The sequence below is a fragment of the Halichoerus grypus genome, chromosome 6 (genome assembly GCF_964656455.1).
Source record: "Halichoerus grypus chromosome 6, mHalGry1.hap1.1, whole genome shotgun sequence".
Classification (NCBI taxonomy): domain Eukaryota; kingdom Metazoa; phylum Chordata; class Mammalia; order Carnivora; family Phocidae; genus Halichoerus; species Halichoerus grypus.
The window spans coordinates 356,558-376,270 of NC_135717.1; the positions used below are offsets into that span (position 1 = coordinate 356,558).

Below are 19,713 nucleotides of genomic sequence, written 5' to 3' on the forward strand. Positions count from 1 at the left end.
TCCTTGGGCTCCCTGTCATCACCCCTGTCCCGCTGGTTTAGAAACTCAGGCCCATCCAAAGCACCTGAGGTGGGCAAGGGGCCTGTTTCCTTCCCCACAGCGCCTGGCGCTGCTGCATGCCCTGACACCATAACGAGCTCTTGATAACGGGATGGAGGGCAGAGTCGCCCAAGCTGATGGAAGGGAAAGTGCCCCGTCTGCGGTTGGGTGGGCAGATAAACACGACGTGGTCCATACAGTGGACATCACTCAGCTGTTAAAAGGAATGGAGCCCTGCCCCCTGCCCCCACAGGGACGAACCCCGAGAACACCAGCCAGACACGGAAGAACACGCACGGGGACCCCACTCCCACGAGGTCCCGGAGTCATCAGACTCACAGACACAGAGGGTAGACGGCGGGGCCGGGGCTGGGGGAGCGGGTGGGGGTCCGTGCGTCACGGGGACAGGGTCTCCGTGTGCGGGATGGAACGTTCTGGAGCCGGACGGGAGCACGGCTGCACAGCAACATGGATGTGCTCGGTGCCCCTCAACTGCACACTGAGAAATGGTTAAAGTGGTCAATTTTACGTTACATGTATTTCACCACAGTAGAAACAATAGAAAAACCCTCCTCTGTGAAGGATTTCAGACTAAAAGCGCAAGTCGGGAGGAGATACTTCATTGCACATTTAATACTACATGCAGCATTCAGAACGTCGCGGTAAATAGGGCAGGCTTACACATCACAGAAAATCCACGGGCAAAGGCAGGGCTGGCCGGGGGCCACCTGGGACCGGCAGCCTCCCGGACGTGCGCAAGAAGAGCAAAATCGGGGTAACTGCACCATCTCGTTTGTGACTCCGGGAGCCATCATGAGGCTCTGCACCGCCCCCGGGCCTCTTCGCTCTCGGGGTGCTTGGACGGAAAACACATCTATGGGGGCACTCAATGGATCATGGACTTGAGAGTGTGGGGCCTGGAGCTGTTTGCTACTTTTCCTGCTTCAGGAGAGTGGGACCTTGGTCCACACTTGTCTCCCAGGGCAAGGGCACATGTCCAGTGGGCATCGCTGGACAACTCAGAAGGGGACCCTGGCTCTCACAACTTTATCCAGAATGTGTCTAGAAAACCCCTCCCCTCCCTCAGAAAGTCTCCAAGAAGCTGCTTTGCAAACAAGCTGAAGAGCAGACCTCATCCAGGCCCCACCCCAACTCCAGGAGAACAATGCTACCCAGATGGTGGAGCATCCCCAGCTCCAGGGAAGGCGAGGGCATGCCACTGGACCCCGTCCCTCCTCTAAGGGTTCCTGTGAGCCTGGGTCCAGGGGCAGGGGAGGGTCACCAGAAGCTCTCATGCCTGTCGTCTCTGGCAGGACCCTCAGGAGCTGGGGCCTTCTCTCCCTTACACTGACTTCCCCTGGAAGCTGGGGTCCCTCTGGGACACCCCCCTGGAGGTCAGCGAGCCACACTGGGGACTGCAGCCCTCATCACGTGACATTCAAGGCCCCAGGGCACGGTGGCACTTGCATGGCCTGACCCAGCCGACCCAGCCCACCCGGGCCAGCCTGGACTCATGGCTGGCCCCTCGGCCACTGGGGACAAGCTGGCTCGTGTGCCCCCAGAGGCTTGGGCCCGAGAAGATGAGCCCACCAGCTGCAGAGGGGGAGGGACGTGGGGGGGGGCCGCCGGCATCTCCTCGGCCTGGGGGTCTTGGGGGATCTTTGTTTTTGCAATGCACAGGGTGACTGTTTTATTCCAAACATGAGTCCGGAGGGAGGGGCAGCCCCGGGTGTCCGGGGCGCCCACTCCCCACGGCCCGCGGATACAGACGAGCACGCCACCACACGGAAGCGGGGCCGCAGGGCTGCAGGGCTCAGACGGTGAGGGAGATGAAGCTGTTGTAACGCTGGATGTTCCTCTTGAGGATCTCGGAGCAGGGGCCCAGCACACGCTCGAAGCGGGGCCGGTCCAGCTTGACACACTTGAGGGGCCCCCGGGCCACTACGGTGGCCGCCCGGGGCCGGTTCAGCAGCAGTGCAATCTCCCCTGGGGGGCGAGAGGGTGGTCAGGGGCCCGGCCCTCAGGGCTGCCCACACCACTCAGTTCCACTGGATTCCAACAAATACATGTTTAGTGTAAGCATGTCCCATGGAGTGTTGGGGTACAAACACGTGGCTCCCCATTAATCTGCCACGACCCCACGTGGTGTGCAGCCTGGGCCCCTGCCAGAACTTGCGTGGCTAGGGGCTCAAGGTTATGAACTCCCGGGGGACGGCCATGTCCGGGACACATCCGTCGATGGCGCCCAGGCCTGCACCCCACACGACCCCTGCAGCTCTCCACCTCAGGGCCCTTCCAGGGACCCCCCAGTGAGACACGCACCCTGTGAGGGCGGGGACTCCAGACTCACCGAAGTAGTCAGAGGGCCCCAGGCGCCCCACCTCCACGTATTCCTCGTTGGGGGACCGGCGCTGGAGGACGGAGGCCGTGCCCTGCAGACGCCAAGGGGACACGTGAGGGTCAGCGGCTGGAGAGGGCATAGGCAGGGGAGGGGGGCATGGCCTGAGGTCACCCAGCAGGGGAGTCACAGGTGAGGGGGTCACACCCAGCAGGGGGGTCACAGGTAAGGAAGTCAGAGGTGAGGAGGCAAAGGTGAGGAGGTCACAAGGAGGGGCCACAGGTGAGAGGTCATCCAGCAAGGGGGCACGCCCAAATCCCCTTCTTGCCCGCTTCCATTCATGTGCCCCCCCTTCTAAGCTGAATTCAGGGTTCTCCTCCTCAGGGACAGAAGGATGTGGAGTCAGAACCTCGCTGGGTTCTGGCCAAGGGCCTGAGGCCGCCATAGGCCATACCGTGGGGAGAATCTTGGAGCTGACCTTGGGCTAGCTCTCAAGGACATGGCTCTCCAGCGGGATGGGCGTGGCCTCAGGTCATTCACCCAGGGAGCAGTGTGGCTCCCTCCCGACCCCCAAACAGGGTGTCTACAGAGCTGCCGGCTCAATGATTAACGTAGGCCTCAGAGGCCAGCTCGGGGCAGGCCAAGCACATTTCAGCCGAAGTCTCCCGCTCCGGGGGGACCTGCAGCCTCACACCCGGGCAGGAACGGGCTGAAGCTCTGGCACTGCGTGGGTTCTGACCCCAGGGCCCCTTCGCCTGCCAAGCCACGTGGGCTAGTCCTCTGTCTGCGGGAACCAGACACCAGCCGCGTCCATACCTTCCTATTCTACACCTGTCGGCGGGCTGGTGCCGCTGTGGAGACTAAAAGGGAGGCTTTATAAACTGCCCAGAGCACCCAGTCGGTGCTCAACACTGACCCTGCAAAGCGGGTGTCGATAAACGGCGTCCCTCCCGCAACCAAGCCCCCCACGGCTGGGCTCAACGGCCTCCCGAATAACGGAGCCACTGGGAGGGGCCACCAGCTTCTTCATGGCTGCCAAGGGGACTGAGGCCCGGGTAGGACGTGGGCCCCTGCACCCCCCGCTGCCCTCAGCCGTTAGGGCGCGCCCACAGCTCTGCAGCCCAGCACCCCGATGCCCTTGCAGCACGAACAAACGTGCTCTTGTTCCAAGGTGGGCTCAGTTCACCGGCTCACCGTCTCTGGCCGGGCCGTGTGCGGGTTAATGAGTAACTCCCACCTCACCTGTCATAAGACCCTGCCGGTGCCGTGGTGCCTGGAATCTCTGGGCACCAATCGGCAGCCCCTCCGGCTGGATTCCCCGAGCTCGCCCCTGATCCGGCTGTGGGGCCACTCGGCTCGTGGGCCTCTGGGGTGTTTATGAAGCTGGCTGATGGATGGCGCCAGACGTCTAAACAGCCAAGCGACGCCACCACCACCCAGGAGTTGCGGCTGGTGGGGGGCCTGGAGAACACGTGTTCCCTCCCCGAGCCCCTGGGAGGAATGGAGTCCTGGCCCCCACGGCCCACGCTGGGTCTTCCCAGCAGCGAGACGTGGGGCAGGTCACCCGAACGCCACACGCGGTTGCTGCCGCCATGAGAGCCTGGGCCCCCTGTGCCCAGGGCCGCCATGACAGGCATTATTTTTCTCGATACCCTGTTGTGCCGACCTAATTCTCTTTCACATTTATGTCCTTTACCTTGTGATGCACATAATCTACATGCCTTTCACTTCCATTTTAGACAATTTTCCAATTTACAATGGGATCATTTTCTTCCTCCAAAACCCCAGGCATGGAACTGGAGGCCTTTGGTTTGCAGAATTATTCGGTGACACTCCAGGCCTACAGTGTCCCTTCAGATGCATTGAACTCCCAACATCGGCAAACCCAAGCGGAGGGGGCTGAGGGCTACTGGGATTCCGCTGCCCAGATGTGGGTCAGGGACCTGGGCTCATTCCCACCTCCTGCTCTGGCGACCTCAGTCCCTCCTGATGGCTCAGTAGCTGCCATGGTTCCGGGAGTCACCAAATGTCTCCCCACGCCATCAGCAGGAAGAGAACCCACTTCTTCCTCCTGCAGCTCTATCAGCAGGAAAACCTTCTAGAAGCTTCTGGCAACCTTTCCTCTTGCTGCATTGACCCAAGCAGGTCAGATGTTCACAGAGCCACTGCTGAGAGGGTGGGCACCAACGGGGAGGGGCTGGAGATCCGGGTCGTGTTCACAGGAAGGAGCAGGGATGGGCTCGGGGTGGTGGGGCCAGCATGGGTCAGCCACATGGACGCTCACCTGAGACCACCAACCCCCATGCGACTGGTACCATATCCTTTCTGGTGGCACACAGAGCAACGGCCACATGAGACGAGACCACCGACACGGGGGAGCACACATGCCCTGCCCACACGCCCTCGGAGGACGTGTGCACGCCGGCACGCGGGTGCGTCATTGTCCCAGCCAGACGGCAGCGACGTAGGCACCTACAGGGAGAGCCCTCGGCAAACACAGGGCAGGGAACAGCGCCGTCTGTCGTGGGCCGCAGCCCCAGGCCTCCTTCGTGGGTAGATGTGACCACGTGGCCACGTTCTCACAGAGACTCCCTTTGCGTGGCTGTCACGCTGACCGTGGGCAGCAAGGCGCAGTGGGGGCACCAGGGGGAAGGGCCACGTGGGACAGCCTCCCAGCCTAGGACACACGCTCACAAGAAGACACTTCGTTCTTCCAGGTGTGCTGTTTCAGGGCCTCTGTCCCAGCAGCACCGACTCCCCCACCCACACACCATCCCCCAGCGCCCAGCGCAGGACCGTCGAGGACTGCTCTGTCTGCCCAGTGCCGGCCCGAGCCTGGAGGGCGCAGACCTCCACCCAGCAGAGCGTGGTTCCCACGACATGACACGCCCCGGTCCTGGAAATAACCCTCCCGTCCGAGCCCTGCTTCCCAGACCGCCGTAAGGGCAGCACGGACACCCTCGCGGGACTGCGAGTTGGAATGTTCTGGGCTGGAAAAACACACTTGCCAAAACTCCAGATCATATTCCCCAAATTTCTCACTTAGTGATTCTAACCCCGGTCTGAAAATAAATCAGGTCACACGGAGCACGGCTGGGAGGACGCAGGAGAAAAGCGTTAGCACAGGCGTCGGGGGGTGGGAATTATAAATGACCCGTTTCCTTCAGCGTTTTATTGATTTTTCCCAAAAGTTTCCTATGAAATCAAAAACCAAAATAAACGTTTTGGTTTCCGACAACGGGCAGGTAATGACTTTCATGAGAAAGACCCAGCGAGGTGGCGGCAGAGAACAGCCGGGTGGGGCGGGCACTCGGGGGCAGGCCTGGCCCCAAGCCTGTCGTCCGGACCCGCGCTGCATGTGTAGCAGGGACCCTCGCTCCATCCACTCTCCTGGGCGTGCCTTCCCACACACCGTGCACAGAGCGGCCCCTGCACCCGCCCGCCGGCTTGGAGCCCCACCCTGCTGGGATGGCAGGCGTCACCGAGTCGGTTGGAGCTGCGGGCTGGTGGCGGTCGCCCCAGTGCCCGCTGGACCCTGATGGCACCCAGCGAAGGGGGGAGGGGCGGGCGTCCATGAGACGCTGACGTGCCCATGAACAACTGAGCATCCGCTCTGTGCCTCCTTCTGCGTGGACCAGTGCTGTACGAACAGGACTGGGGTTTCTGAAGGAGCAGCCATTGCGGCAGACAATAGCCTGTCCCAGCACCGGGCCCATCGAGCTCCTCCTCTGTCTGTTCTAAGGTTCTGGAGCCTTGTCTCTGCCCAAGCGCTGGTCCACCTCCCTGCGGCGTGGCCGAAAGACTCGGCGCAAGGGTGTCACACGCTTGGGGGCAAACTGCTGAGGCACACACACTGGCCCGTGTTCGTGCTGGCATTCAGCGAACGCTCCGTGAGGCCGGGGCCTGGGCGAAGGGAGAACAGCAGAGCCACGTGGTCCCCAGGGCTCCAAGAAGGGGGCAGGGAGCACCAGAGTGTGGGGCGCCACAGGCCCTGCTTGGGGAGGGTTCCTTCTCCAAACCCAGTGATTGTCTCATTCCCCCTGAAGCCAGGCAGTGCCCATGAGGAGCTCAGGAAAGTGGCTGGCGACCCATGCCCCAGCAGGCAGCGTCTGGGAGACATGCAGGCGGCCACACCACACGTGTCCTTGAGTGGAACGACAGAGGGGCATGCGGGTCGCAGGCCACGGCTCCATTCCTCTGGGCTCTGCTCCCAATGCCCGGTTCTTCCCTGCCACCCGAGCACCCACGGCTTCTGCAGGCTCAGGGCACCCAGGGCTCACAAGCCCGAGGCGTCATGGCCACACACACCCCACCGCGAGCCAAGGTGGGAGAGAGGTGCCAGCACCCAGGGCTCCTTCCAGGTGGGGGTGGCTGGCAGCCTGCTGTCGGCTACTCTGGGGTCGAAGTGGTTGTGGTGCTGCCCCCAAGCACCCCACCGAGGACCCCACGGGCTTCCAGCTCAGCAGAGCCCGAGCCCAGCAGCCACCTGCCCTGTCCCCAGGCACCAGGGTCTGCAATCTCCCTGCACGGGCTGACAGCCTCCACTGCGGGTACCAGAGCCACTGGGTGGGCTCTGGCCTCAAGGCCTCCCCAGGGGGCAGGTCAGCAAGCCCAGACCAGCCGTCTGTCCATCCTCCGTACCACGGCTTCTGTCCCTCCCTCCACGTCGCAGCCAGAGCCTCAGGCCCCAGGCTCCCCCCACGTGCTCCATCACTGTCCCCGTGTGTGCGCCGTCCCTCTACAAGGCTCTCCACCCATTCCAGCGGCACCCCATGGCACACCAGGCTCCTTGAAGACGGGGCCTGGCCCCTGGCCTGCACATACATAGGCCTTCCCAGGTGATGCCACCTTGTACAACATCACCTCTAGCTGCGTCTCCCTCATTCAGCGTGGAGCTCCTTCCCCGCGCACCAATCCCTGGGGGAAGACGCCACTGGCCCTCTGCCTGGACTTGGGCTCTCCCGCCCCTGCACGGTCTGGGTCATGCTCTGGGCTCCCCACATGGCCCCCCGTCCACCTCCACGCTCCCCCACCCTCTGTCTCAAGCGGCTCGCGGGCCAGGGGGCCTTGTGCTCATCACAAGCATGACGCACGCTGGGAAGCCGCCCCACGGCCATGGACCAGCACCCAGCAGCCACATCAGAGGGACACGCTGGGGACACTCGTCTTGCGGCCCACTGCTGGCGTCCGGACTTCCGGGGGGACGGGGCCTGTGAGTCCTGAGTCCCCAGAGAGCCCTGGCTCCAAGGTGGGGGACTCGACACCCCAAAACCTGACTCGTCCAGAACGGCGCATCTGTTAGGATTCATCCGTCTTTGGGGCAGTGATGCGCATGCTGCTCAGCCCTCCTCCCGCGGGTCCAGGAACTGGGCGGGATCATGCAGGACCCCATGGCCAGCACAAACACACTACACGCTGCCTCGTCTGGGAGCACCTGCAGGCCTGTGGGCGCACGCGTGAGCAACAGACAAGGTCTGGAAACGCAGGCCGCCGGGGCACCTCTGGCCTTGGGGGGCGCGTTCTCCATCTGGGGAAACACCCCCCAGACTCCTGGAATTTCTTATGCTGAGAGCAAACCCAGGAAGAACCGGTCGAGGAGAAGGCGCTTGTCAGGAATGCTCACGAGCTGCCGTGGGGATGGATGGAGGAGGGGGGTGGGGGGGTGGACGATGCTTTCCTGACTCTTCCATGTCACTTCCAGCAAGTGACACTGTCATTGCACAATTTTTAAATTTTTGTGGGTTTTTTTTTTTTTTTCCAGAAAAGGCTCTCATCTGAGCTCCAGCCTCGACCACCAGCAAGTCGACTTGTACAGCCTGTGATTCTTCGTCCACGGAATGGTCTGGGGCAGCCGGTGCCAAGGCCCCGGGTCACACGGACGTGCACTTATCTGCCCTCAAGCCCGTGTGCCAAGGTCATTCCGGAGCCCAGAGCGCCTGGCCTGCCCGGGTCCGGCCCGAGGGGTCGGCGGGATGTGCAGGCGTGCCCAGTGGGGAGGCCATCGGGCGACGAGGTGGAGACACATCAGAGCCCAGGAGGGGCCGTCGGAGCCGCCCCAGACGGAGCCCCTGCTGGGGTCACAGCACAGATGGTCACCCCAGGGGACATCCAGGCTCCAAGTCGGCGCTGGTGTGGGTAGAAGCAGACCCCTCAGACGCAGCCATCACACTCCCTGGTATTTACCCGAAGGGCCAGGATGAAAACTTATATCCACACGAAACCCGCGCAGGGATGTTTACGCACTTTATCCGCGACAAACAAGATGCCCCTGAGCAGGTGAGTGGCTTCCCCGTGTTCCATGCAGACAGCGGGCTGTGATTCCGCACACTGATAACAGAGAGACCCACCTGAACGTCACACCGTGGGACGCCGACAACCGGACGCCCTGGGGAAGCAGAGCTGTGCACACAGCACAGGAGGGCCGGCTGCCAGGGGCTCGGGGCAGAGGGATGAACAGGTGGGACGCAGGGGACCTTCAGGGCCGGGAACACTGTGGGACACGTGGCGGGGGATACCGGCTGTCACCGTCCAGATCCACAGAATGCGCGCCCACCCAGAGGGACCCTCGCACCGACTGTGGTCTCTGGGTGACGACATGTCCACGTGGGATCACCGATCGTGACAAATGCCCCATCTGGGGGACACTGATCATGAGGCAGCCTGTCCTGACGGGGGGGAGCAGGGGGATATGGGAAATCTTGGTTCCTTCCCCTCAATTATGCCATGAACCTCAAACTGCCCTAAAAAATGAAGTCTTAAAAATCAGGGAGCAAGAACTTCTCTGAAAACCCTGTTGTCTCTCATTCTGGGGACCGGGCCAACAGGCCAGCAAACACCTGTGACCTCAGGTCGCCCCCACCAGGCCGGCAGGACAAAGGTCTGGGCGCTAAGAGAGGGCGCCAACCCAGGGCCCGGGCACTCTGGAAACGGCCCAGAAGGGAAGTTGCTAGAGAAGTCTGGGACAGTCGGCCATCCTTCATCACCGACCTGCAGGCTCCGCCTGGACACACACCTTTTGTCCATCTCCTCTGTCTGGACCTCAAACCCCAGCCCAGCCTGCCCACCACACCTTCCCTGTCGGTGGGCGTCAGGCCCACCCGCTACCACCGCGGGTCACCGCGCCACCTCCAGGGACCCCTGCATTGGCCTGGGACCCAAGGCGAGTCTGGGCCAGCTCAGTGAGACTACTTCCCTCCTCCCCAGATAAATACCTAACGGCCAGCTGCTGCTGCCCACCCCCCAGCCGGGCACACAGTGAGGGCGCTGCACAGGCCAAGTCACAAATGACCCCAGGCAGAGAAGAACACACCCAGCAGGGCGTGTGGCGACCCCCTTCCTGCTCCCCGAGATCCTGATGAATTTGCATGCCCTCCGACGGGGTCCACGTGTCTGAGCGGCAAGCAGGGCGAGCCCCTGGCCAGAAGGTGGCCTGGGGAGAAGTGCGGTGCCATGGCTCCAGCACCGTGGACATCCACAAAATTAATCTGCTAAGAGAGCAGATAAACCACATCTGGAGTTTCCATGGCAACGCCTTCCTGGCTGCCACCTGGTGCAGGACGGCGCGGGAAGCTCTCTGTCGGAATTTTATGGGAACCAGCTGCCCTCAACGCCCCCAGCCCCGGCCTCGGCGGGGTCCTCGTGGGCGTGCAAAGTGGGGCCATGTGGCCAAGCACTGAGACCTGCCCACATCGTTGTCCGTTTTCCTGGAGCACGGGAACCAGGAGGCAGATCCTGACTCTCTCTGTCCCAATGCCCTCTGCCTGGGGAGGCCACGGCCGGTCCCACCCCATAGGCTGCTGCAGGTCCGGCCCTGGAAAGACCCGGGTACTTTCTCCGTGTCTGTTGGCGGGGTTTAGGTGGCAAGGATCTCACTCAATGGCTGAGAACGTTTTCCAAGAGCTCTGGGGATCCAGAGTCGAGGGGATTCAGACACAGCTGGTGCCTGCAGAGCTGGGAGACAGGGAGACCACCTTCCCCAGGAGGGGCCCTGCTCAGGCTCAGCTGAGGCCGGGGATCCTGCAGTCCCGCTCGGCCTTCCAGGCTGGGCTCCCACCAGCCGGCAGGTGTTCATGGCTCACTAAGTGTCTGTGGGGGCCAATGCTCACACCTGTGCAGGGCAGGGGATCTCTGCCAGGCTCAGCCACACCTGGGGGACCCACGGGGCGGACACGCACAAGCAAGCAAACTCGATGACCATCTGCCAAAACGGAGCAGAGACATTCAGCTAGACAACGGTGTGAGGAGACAAGGGGCCCGGCCCCACCTGTTGCTCTGAGGAAAGTAGGAAGCGCAGCACCAAGCCAGCCAGCCACGCAGAACCCCCAGCCAGTGCTCCTCACGGCAGGTACGTCAGCAGGCGCCTGGTGCCCAGACCTGGGCCCCAGGGCCCGACGCACCCACCTGCACAGAGGCCGGACTGTTCTGGAAAAGCCAAGAAGCAGGTGCATCAGTCAGGGTTCTGCAGAGAAACCATCAATGGGATATGTGTGGACAGAGAGGTTCACGTCACAGAATTTGCTTGCACAACAGTGGGGACTGCAAGTCTAAAATCCGCAGGGCCAGCAGCTGGCAGGGGGTGTCTCTTCTCGGGGGACTGCTGTCTTTTTTCTCTTAAGAAAGCCTTCAACTGATCGGATGAGGCCCACCCACACCACAGAAGACCCTCCCCTTCACGCAACATCAGCTGATGTCAATGTTAATCCCATCTGAAAAATACCTCCTCGGAAACATCTGGTGTTGAGCAAACATCTGACATCTGGGGACCATGGCTTGGTCAAGTTGACCCATAAAATTAACCCTCACAGAAGGGACCCGCAGGGCTGGCCCCTTTCCCGCCGTCTCCACGGGGCGGGGGGTCACACTGCATGGTGGAATCTACAGGCGTCCCAAGAACTGGGGGTTAATGCGTTACAACGTGCGCACGTGCCGTCAGCCGACTGAAGAGAGGACAATTCAAACCAGAGAGGTCACGCGCCTGGACGCCTCCTGCAAAGTCTTCTAGAAGAACACAGGCCATCCTCACTTCACTTCCTCCATGTGAGGCGTGGGGGTCTCTGCTCCTACGGAAACATCAGCCACCGAACGGTCACCGGGTCTCCAGGACTATCTAACCCAGGGGACAGCGTCCACGGGGAAAGTGCTCACTTTACAAAACCCAAAACCAGCACTAACTTCTGCTTTGTTCTATGACATTCTGGGTCGACTCCCGGGCGCCTGATGTGCCACCCAAACCAGGGACCACCCAGGGGGCCTCCTGAGCCAGCGGCGACACCCCCAAGGGACAGGTGTCCTCCAGCCGCACCTGCGGCGCCCCCAGGCAGCTCACTGGGCGCCGAGGGGAAGCAGGGCTGGCGGGCCTGACCCATCTGTCTGGCAGGTGTGGCCGGGGGGCCGCGCAGCAAACAACAGGGAGCCTCTGACGCCTGCAAACCCTGGGGTCCCGTGTGACCCGCCCGACCTGGTTGATCACAGAAGAAAAGGGGAAAAAATCCAAGTTGCCAAGGAGACCACTTCAAATACATTTCCGGGAGTGTCGGGTTACATTCCAGAGCCTGCACACCGCCCTGATGTGTGTGAGCCCCCAGCCCCGTCAACGGGGAGGCCCCACCCCTGGACAGAGCCGTGGCGGTCACCGTCACCCCCCCCGCACCACCCCCTGGCTTGCCCCCAGCACACCCTCAGAGCCGGTCCCAGGAAGAGACACGGACAGCCGCTAAGGGATGAGCAGCAGGGACGCCCCCCAGAGCCAGCGCGACACGGGGAAGGCCCCTCCCCAGCGTCACCTGAAGGCAGCAGAGAGCGAAGAGATGAATGTGTAAGACGAAGGGAGCAGCACTCACTCTATTTCTCGTGCCCTAGACGAGAAGGAGGCGTGCTCGGAGCCTCTGCGGCGCCCATGCACACACAAGCGCGCACACACACCCACACGGGCACACACACGTGCACATGCACACACGTGCACACGTACACGCAACAAATGCCCGCCCGGCACTTGGGAGCAAGGAGCAGGACCCCGGCCAGTGGGGTGCGAGGCGGACACTGGTGGGCTGTGCGGCCTTGGCTGTGTGTCCCCCCCCAGAAAGGGACGCTGAGCACTGACCGGACCCCCCTGGCGGGGGCCTGGGAACTCACACACACATCCTGGGCTCGGAAAGCGCCCTCTCACGTCAACAGGATGAACACACTCGGTAACGGCTCCCTTCCCTGGCGTCCTGTGAGGGCCCCTTGCCAGTCTGTGCCTCTCACATGCATTTTACACTCTTTCTATCCGTGGCCTTGGACCTGGCTGGGAGGCGGCCTCGGTCACAGCAAATAACGGACAATTGCCTGGGCTGGCCAGAGTTACTCCCTCAGCTTTGAGACCACGAGCACTGAGGCCACCAACCTCAAAGCCGAGCAGGCTCTAGGGCTGGGTGGGGACTGAGGCTACAAGGGCCCTTTCCCACCCCAAGGGGCCCGCCCCTCAGGTCTGGTGGTTGTGGCCAGATAGGGATGCAGGTCCAAGGTGGTCAGGTAGCAGATTTTTAAAGGGAAGAGATCCAGATTGTTATGGGAAATATCTTGATTTTTAAATACTGACAATTAATTCAAATATTTTTTTAAAAAATACCATACAGGCCAATACAAACACGTCTCTGGGCCAAATTGGCCCTGTGAGCACCAGCTTCTTATTCATGAATTTAAACCTAGAGCAAGAAAAGATCTGTGCTTTTAAGCTGGCATCACGCCCTCCCCTTCGTCATCAGAGCCGCCCGAGGGTGGCTCCACACGGGCATCACTCGTGGTGACAGCTGAGGAGGACAGACAGGCAGCTCCAGGGCTCAGGGACTCCTCTCACGGGGCCTGGCCAGCCTGGCCGGGTGCTCTCACTTGGGGGTCTCTGCGGATGCAGGCAGGTGGCCGCTCTTGTGGAGATGCAGCGGGGGCTGGACATCCAAGGGGGGGCGTCAACTGGCCGCTGAACTCGGAGCTCCAGGCCCCATGATAAGCCAAGCCCTGCGGGCATCTCGGCACGGCCGCAGGCGCCAGGAAGAAGGGCCCCACAGGTTAGAGAGTCTCAGAGCCCCCACGACCAGCCTGAGCGCCCCATGACAGGGCTGACACGTCCCAGGGGTCTGGCGAGTCGCCAAGGCCCTCCCACAAATCAGACTCCACCTGCCCAGGAGTGCAGTAAGGACCCTGCAGTCGGTCACATCTAATGCAGATTTGGGGAACGGGGTGGCTGAAGGGACCCCCTCCACCTCCGAATGAGTCTCATGTTCTTAACCGCGAAATGCTAGGCCCACACAAACCCAGACAGGGTGTCACATCCAAGGCCACAGGAGAGAGGTCAGATGGTCTGGGGCGTGGGGGCACAGGGGTCGGCCACATGCCACCACAGAGGGGACGGCACCCCACCTGCCCCTTCGTCCGGTGGTACTATGGCTGCGAGGCAGGACGAGCTTTCTGCAGAGGCCCCGGCTTTCCTCCTGGACGTGCAGGACGACACGGGATAGAAACGGGGCCTCCCCACCAAACTCCGCAGCAGAAGTCTCGGGAACGTCGCCTCCGGGAGCAAAGACGAGCCTGGCCAGCCTTCCGCCCCGACGACTGGTTCCGCATCACGGTGGACCAGAATCAGCATGCGCCCTGCCTGGGATTTATTCATTCCTCCTTCCTTCCTTTTCCCTTTTCAAGGAAATGTTGTGTTGAGTGGGCCTCCTGCCCTAAGGACCTCGAGCCACGCCGCCGTGAGCACTTCCCCGTGCCGGGGACGCCTTCGGAAATATTTATGCGGCTTTCAAGAAGCTCAGGCTGGAGGCAGCCTCCTTTGCTCATACACATGCATGGGCTGCCTGCCTGCCACCTGCAAGCAGGGTTTGTCCCAGGCACGGTGCTGGGACGGGGCGGGGAAGTGACCAGGTCCCCACGAGCATGCTCGCGGTATGACCCGGAACCTCCCCGGTGCCTCAGATGCCCCCGCAGACCCGCGTCTCCCCTCCTGCTGTTCTCCAGCTGGACTCCACGGCCTTCTGAAAATTTCCTGCTGGAAGGGGCAGGCAGGCAGGCTGGCGGCAGAGAGGAGGGATTCTGACACGCCCTCTCGGGAAGGGCTTTGCAGGAGCCCAGACTAAAGTTGCAAACCAAATTTGTGTTTCTGTCCGTGGGATCTTATCTGTGTCACTTGTGCTTTATGGGCCGCACATCACCGAGGTGGGTGAGCGCCGGCAGAGCGGGCCCCAAACCTCACCACCCACATCGACAACCTGGCAAGTTCTCCTTCTCTTAATTTAAACCAAGAAAGTGGCTCACAAGTGCTGAGCTCTGTGTCTGAGACCCAGCAGTGACCGCCCGCTGCCACGCCAGGCCACCATGCCAGGCCACCACACTGCCACGCCGAGGGCTCCCTTTGTCCGGTGGCAAAATGCACAGCTGAAGAATGTGCTCTAATGAGCATGAACGTGAAATCCTTCCGCCCCTGAGCGCCAGAGGAGGAGGATGCGAGCCCAACAGACGGCAGCATACCTCTGGCCCTGCGTCATCAGGGCTGCCCACACCGCGAGGCGGGCCCCCCATTCATTCCGGGCAGCGCCTGGGCGGGGGCTCGCTCTGGGGGTCTCAGCCCAGCCCAGCCCCAGGACAGGCGGCCACAGCAGCTGCTCGCCCCTGTCAGTGACAGGCTTGAGCGTGGCCGCCACGGATTACAGCCCCAGAGCCAGCTGTCGCGGGGCCTCGTCAAAGGGACTCGTGCGTGTCCAGGCTGAGAACCTGGAACCATTTTTAAAAAACTAAACTTTTAGTTTGAGATCATTGTAGATTTGCACGTAGTTTTAAGAAACAGTGTGGAAAGATCCCACGTGCCCTAAATTTACGCATTTCCCCCAATGATAACACACCACAAAACTATAGGTTCTGGCGTGGATTCATACTCCCCACCTTCACTGAACCCACACGTGTTCAGTCCTGTGTAGTCACCACACATGTGGGCCCGGGCACACGGCGCCATTTTCTAAGAGGAGACCCTTCTGATTCTCAAGGGCAAGAAGATGGGTCAGTGCGGGCCGGAGGCTGTTATCGGGACAGAAGACAGGAGGGTGGAGGGCTGGGGTGGCACATGCAGGAGCAGCAAGGGGGGGACGCCTCATCCCCTGCACCCCAACTGGGCAGCACTCACCTCCGTGATGATGAAGAAGTCATCGCCAGGCTCCCCCTGGACCACGATCTTCTCTCCGTCCTCAAACTGCACGGGCTCCAGGGCGTCCGCCACGGTCAGGCGCTCCCATTTCTCCAGGGACTCTAGAGCGGGCGACAAGGAGACCCTCACCACGGCGTGCACCCCCGCTCTGCACCCCAATGCTCTCTCAGGAAGCACCGCGGGTCAGCCTTTGCTAAGACAGCAGTGAGTGAGACGGGGAGTGCGTTTCCATGCTGGGAAGGCCTGGGCATTCCACCAGTGAGTTGGGCGGGATGTACTGGGCTAGCGCTCCATCCCCGGCAGGGGGACAGGGTCTTGGATAGGGCGCTGTGCTCACACGCATCGCGGTTTAGCTTAGGCGATGGGTGCTGGAACTGGGGCCTGTGAACCCAGCATGAAAATAGACGTCTTCAGACGTAAGCTGCCTGTGTTCCTGCAAAAACACAATCACGGCTAAGCACTGGGGCTACTACGCGGTTTAAAATATTTCAGAGCGGTTGGAGCGATTACCCGTCCAGAAAAAACACCATTCATCACGGTTCAACTGCAAATGCACTTATGTTGCAGGGCTGGGCAGAGTGCACCTTCCATTATTTTAGGTCAAATCACTGAATTCCAATGCCACGCTCTCAATCTTCACAGCTCGCGAATGCTAGATACCTTTCCGCCTCTCCCTGCACCTTCCCTTCCCCGTCATTGTCCATCCCTAGCCTTCAGGAAGGAAAAGGAAAAAAACCCAATACGCTCCTTTGGAAGAAAATAACGATTGCCTGATTAACTATTTCTTTTTTGGCAGAAAAACCTTCCCTGGCCTATACTTATCAGATGCTACTTAAGTAGGTCAGCGGCTAAAAATACAAAGCAAAGCATTTATTTTAGAACTAGGTTAGGAGCGGGATTTCTCTGCTTTAAGATGCCTGCCAATGCTGCGCACTGCAAAGGACGAGCTTCTGCGGAGCCGCCGGCGCACGCGCCCCGCCGGCCCATCCGGAAAGGTCTGCACAGCCGGGGCTGCTCGGGAACCCGAGGCCGGTGGCGTTCCCACGCGGAATGAGTCCGTGCTTGGGGGAAGTCGGCATGCAGGCCGGCCTGAGGGCCACGCGGCATGTAACTCTGCGAGTCAGACAACCAGGGGAAGCCGTTCCCACTGTCCCATCAGCAGGTTTCTCCGTTCCATCTGAAACGTGCCATACTCTGGGGTCCGAAAGTCGAGACACGCAAAGCTGCGTCCCCCAGCATCAGGAATCTCAGGAGACACTGGGGGATGGCAGTTTGTTGCCCCGGGTTTTGAGCTGTACCCAGTCTCTGAGGCGACGCAGGACACACAAGCCCTGGGGGCGTTTTCGCGGCATTCGGGGTCCCGAGTCTCAGGGTTCCGGGGGCTGACCGTCCCCCCTACAGACGGGCCCTTTTCCCGAGCAGGATTTCAACTCTGCACCTGGACTGTATGTGAACACAGGCAGGCAGGCGTCCCGCCGGCAGCCACAGCCCAAGACCACACGAGGCACCAGACGTGGAGCCCCAGGTGGCTTCCCCCAAGCCTGCCAGGTTCCGTGCCCATCACGGGCCGACCCCGGTGTCCATGCGCAGGACCCTCCAGGCCCTGAGTGCACACTGCCACCTCCACACTCCTTCCGGCCGACGGAGGGATGGAGCTGAGGGCAGGCCGGTGGAGAGCAAGGCCTCCCAACGCCGGCCGCAGGCATCTCTCCAGAGGATTCTCTGCAGCCGGGGTGACTGAGGGCGAAGATTAGTCTCGTGGTTGCTCCGCCCGACGGCCACGGAGAAACACTGGCTGGCACCAAGCTTGTGGACGGGGACTGACCGGAGAGTGTAAGAGCGCCTGGCGCCAGTAAAGGGAGGTGGAAGGTGACCGTGGGCCCCAGGGTCCTGGGTTCGGGGATTTCTCATGGGGCTAAAATACCCTTCATGCAGCCCCTATGAAACCGTGCGGACCAGCTCATGAGGCGGCCGATTTTCGCTTCTCTGAGTACGGCACTGGCCACACAGCCCAGCGTCCCCTCCTAGGACACGTCCAGACCAGACGTACCTGCAGAGGCACGGGGGTGCCTCCCATCACCTCCACTGGGGGTGACCAGAAGGTTCTGGAACCAAGGAGTGGTGACAGGGGCAGACGCCCTCAAGAAATGGCTGACACGGTGCATGCTGTGATGAGCTTCCACCACCAGAGGAAGAGAGGAACCAGAACCTTCCCTCACCATCTCCCAGGGTCTCCACGAGGACGTGGGGTCAGAGGCCCCGCGGCACCCTCCCTGCCAGACCTACTTTACTGTTCTGTGTTAAATTACTCACATTCACTACAAAGAACTCAAGAAATACAGCAAACTGTAAAAAATGTGAAAAACTGCCAAGTGCCACCCAGAAATAGCCGCGGCGACATCGCAACCTCGCTGTGTCTCCAGTCACAGACCCGGACAGAAGGACGGACAGAAAGACAAGCAGAAATACTCTTATAAACGTGACCCACCAGCTGTGTTGCCTTTTTCAACGTAAACTCTTAACTCTATTTTGCTTGAATTTAACACAAGAAAAAGAAGCCAAAAGTAACCAGGTATTTTTTTCAATGTAAGATACATTCTTTTCTAAAAGATTCCCCTAAGAAAGATCATAAAAAAACCAGTCCTCAGATTGAACCATATGGAATGCCCACCTTTTAGGTCAAAAGGGGTAGAAAACGGGCCATTTCAGGTGGCTCGACTCGGCAGTGGCGCTGGCTCCGTGTTAGGACGAGCTGGCCCCACCTGGCCTCCCTACAGGTTTTGGGTTCTGCTCCCTGGTGTGGCCTGTGAAGGAGCGAACGCACCGCAGGCCACCCACCCTGACCGGGGTCTTCTGAAACCCGCCTCGGGGGCGCTGGCCCTCCGCGGGCACCGCGGGCACCTCGGGCCTGGCCAGGGGCGCCCTGTGCACCGTCTCTGGGTGGCTCGTCCTTCCACATCCCCTGGCGCCCTCCCTGGGTCCGGTGGCGAGTCCTCCCCAGGGGTCCTGCCCCACCACTGCGCCACAGCTACCTCATGCCGTTCCAGCGCATCACTGACTGACCCCATGCTCAATCTCATCCACTTTTCTTCATTTGGAGAAAAAGATCAATCAAAAAAGTAGCGTGAACAACATAACCAACCAACGTCTGTCCTGAATAAAATCATGTGAATATTTTGTCATAATAGCTTCAGATCTATTTGTTCAGGTTTTTTAAATTTTTTGATCTTTTATTATCGAAGCACAGTTGACCTTCAGGTCTGTTTTTTAGAGACCCCCTGACATCACGCTCGAGCTGACTTCTCTCCCTCCCCCGAGGCCGCGGCCTTGGGCTTTCCTGTAAGACAGCCTCACAGACGCTACGGAGGGCTGCTCGCACCACCCACACGTGCGGCTTTCTGCTCGAGATCTGCGTTGACCCCGGAGCTCTGGCGCATTCGCGTGACTGCAGTCCATCCGCACGATGTGGCTGACTTCACCTTGTTTCCCCTCCTAGTCCTCGTGGAAGCTGCTGCAGTGAACGTCCATGGCCGTGTCTCTGTGCCCTTGCGGGAAACGCCCAATGGCGAAGCTGTAGGGCTGGGGGCATGCGGCACGGGCTCCGCTCCCAGGACCCCAGCCAACCTCCGAGGCTCTGGCCAGGATGCTCTCCCACCTCTTCCCTCCACTGCTTGCTCACTGGATTTGTGTTCTTGAGAAAGGCTACTACCCTGGATCTGTCTGCTGTTTCTGTGGAATGCTTTCTTCCTGAGTTCTTGTCTGTGTGTCGCTTGCTCTGAGCTTTTCTCTGTAGTTCTGGCTCCTGCGGCTGGTCTGTGCGGCCGCTGTGGCCCTTCCTTCCACTTGTCCAAGCTTGCTACGAGCTGGTGTGGGGGCGTCCTCCTGCCCTCCCCTCCAATCCTCCACTAGAAGGGCAGGCAGCGAGCCCTCTCCTCGTCTCTGTGGTCTGGACAGCAGGGACCGGGCAGAGGGAGAGCCCAGCTGGGAGCCAGGGCTGCTTCAGGGCTGAGGGCAAGCCCAGTTCCCCCCCAGCTCACACCATGCAGGCAGGGGAGCAGTCGTGGGACTGGGATTGCTGCCCCAATCCTACGCCCTCATCCATGAGCGTCAGCCGTTTGCTTCTCTCCCTTCCTCACTCCATTACGTTCTTGGAAAAGGAGGA

At 60.8% G+C, this 19,713-nt stretch overlaps 1 protein-coding gene across 2 annotated transcripts in view; it reads right to left on the reverse strand.

Moving 5' to 3' along the window:
* Positions 1–643: 643 nt before the first annotated feature.
* Positions 644–19,713, reverse strand: part of PRKAR1B (protein kinase cAMP-dependent type I regulatory subunit beta) — a 76,520-nt gene continuing 57,450 nt past the window's right edge. For both annotated transcript variants that reach the window (XM_036105604.2, XM_036105606.2), the window contains exons 9-11: positions 15,531–15,652; positions 2,390–2,471; positions 644–2,025 (exon numbers count right to left, since the gene is read on the reverse strand). In XM_036105604.2, the coding sequence (XP_035961497.1) occupies positions 1,853–2,025; positions 2,390–2,471; positions 15,531–15,652 (377 nt within the window). In that variant the 3' untranslated portion in view covers positions 644–1,852. The remainder of the gene's footprint in view (positions 2,026–2,389; positions 2,472–15,530; positions 15,653–19,713) is intronic.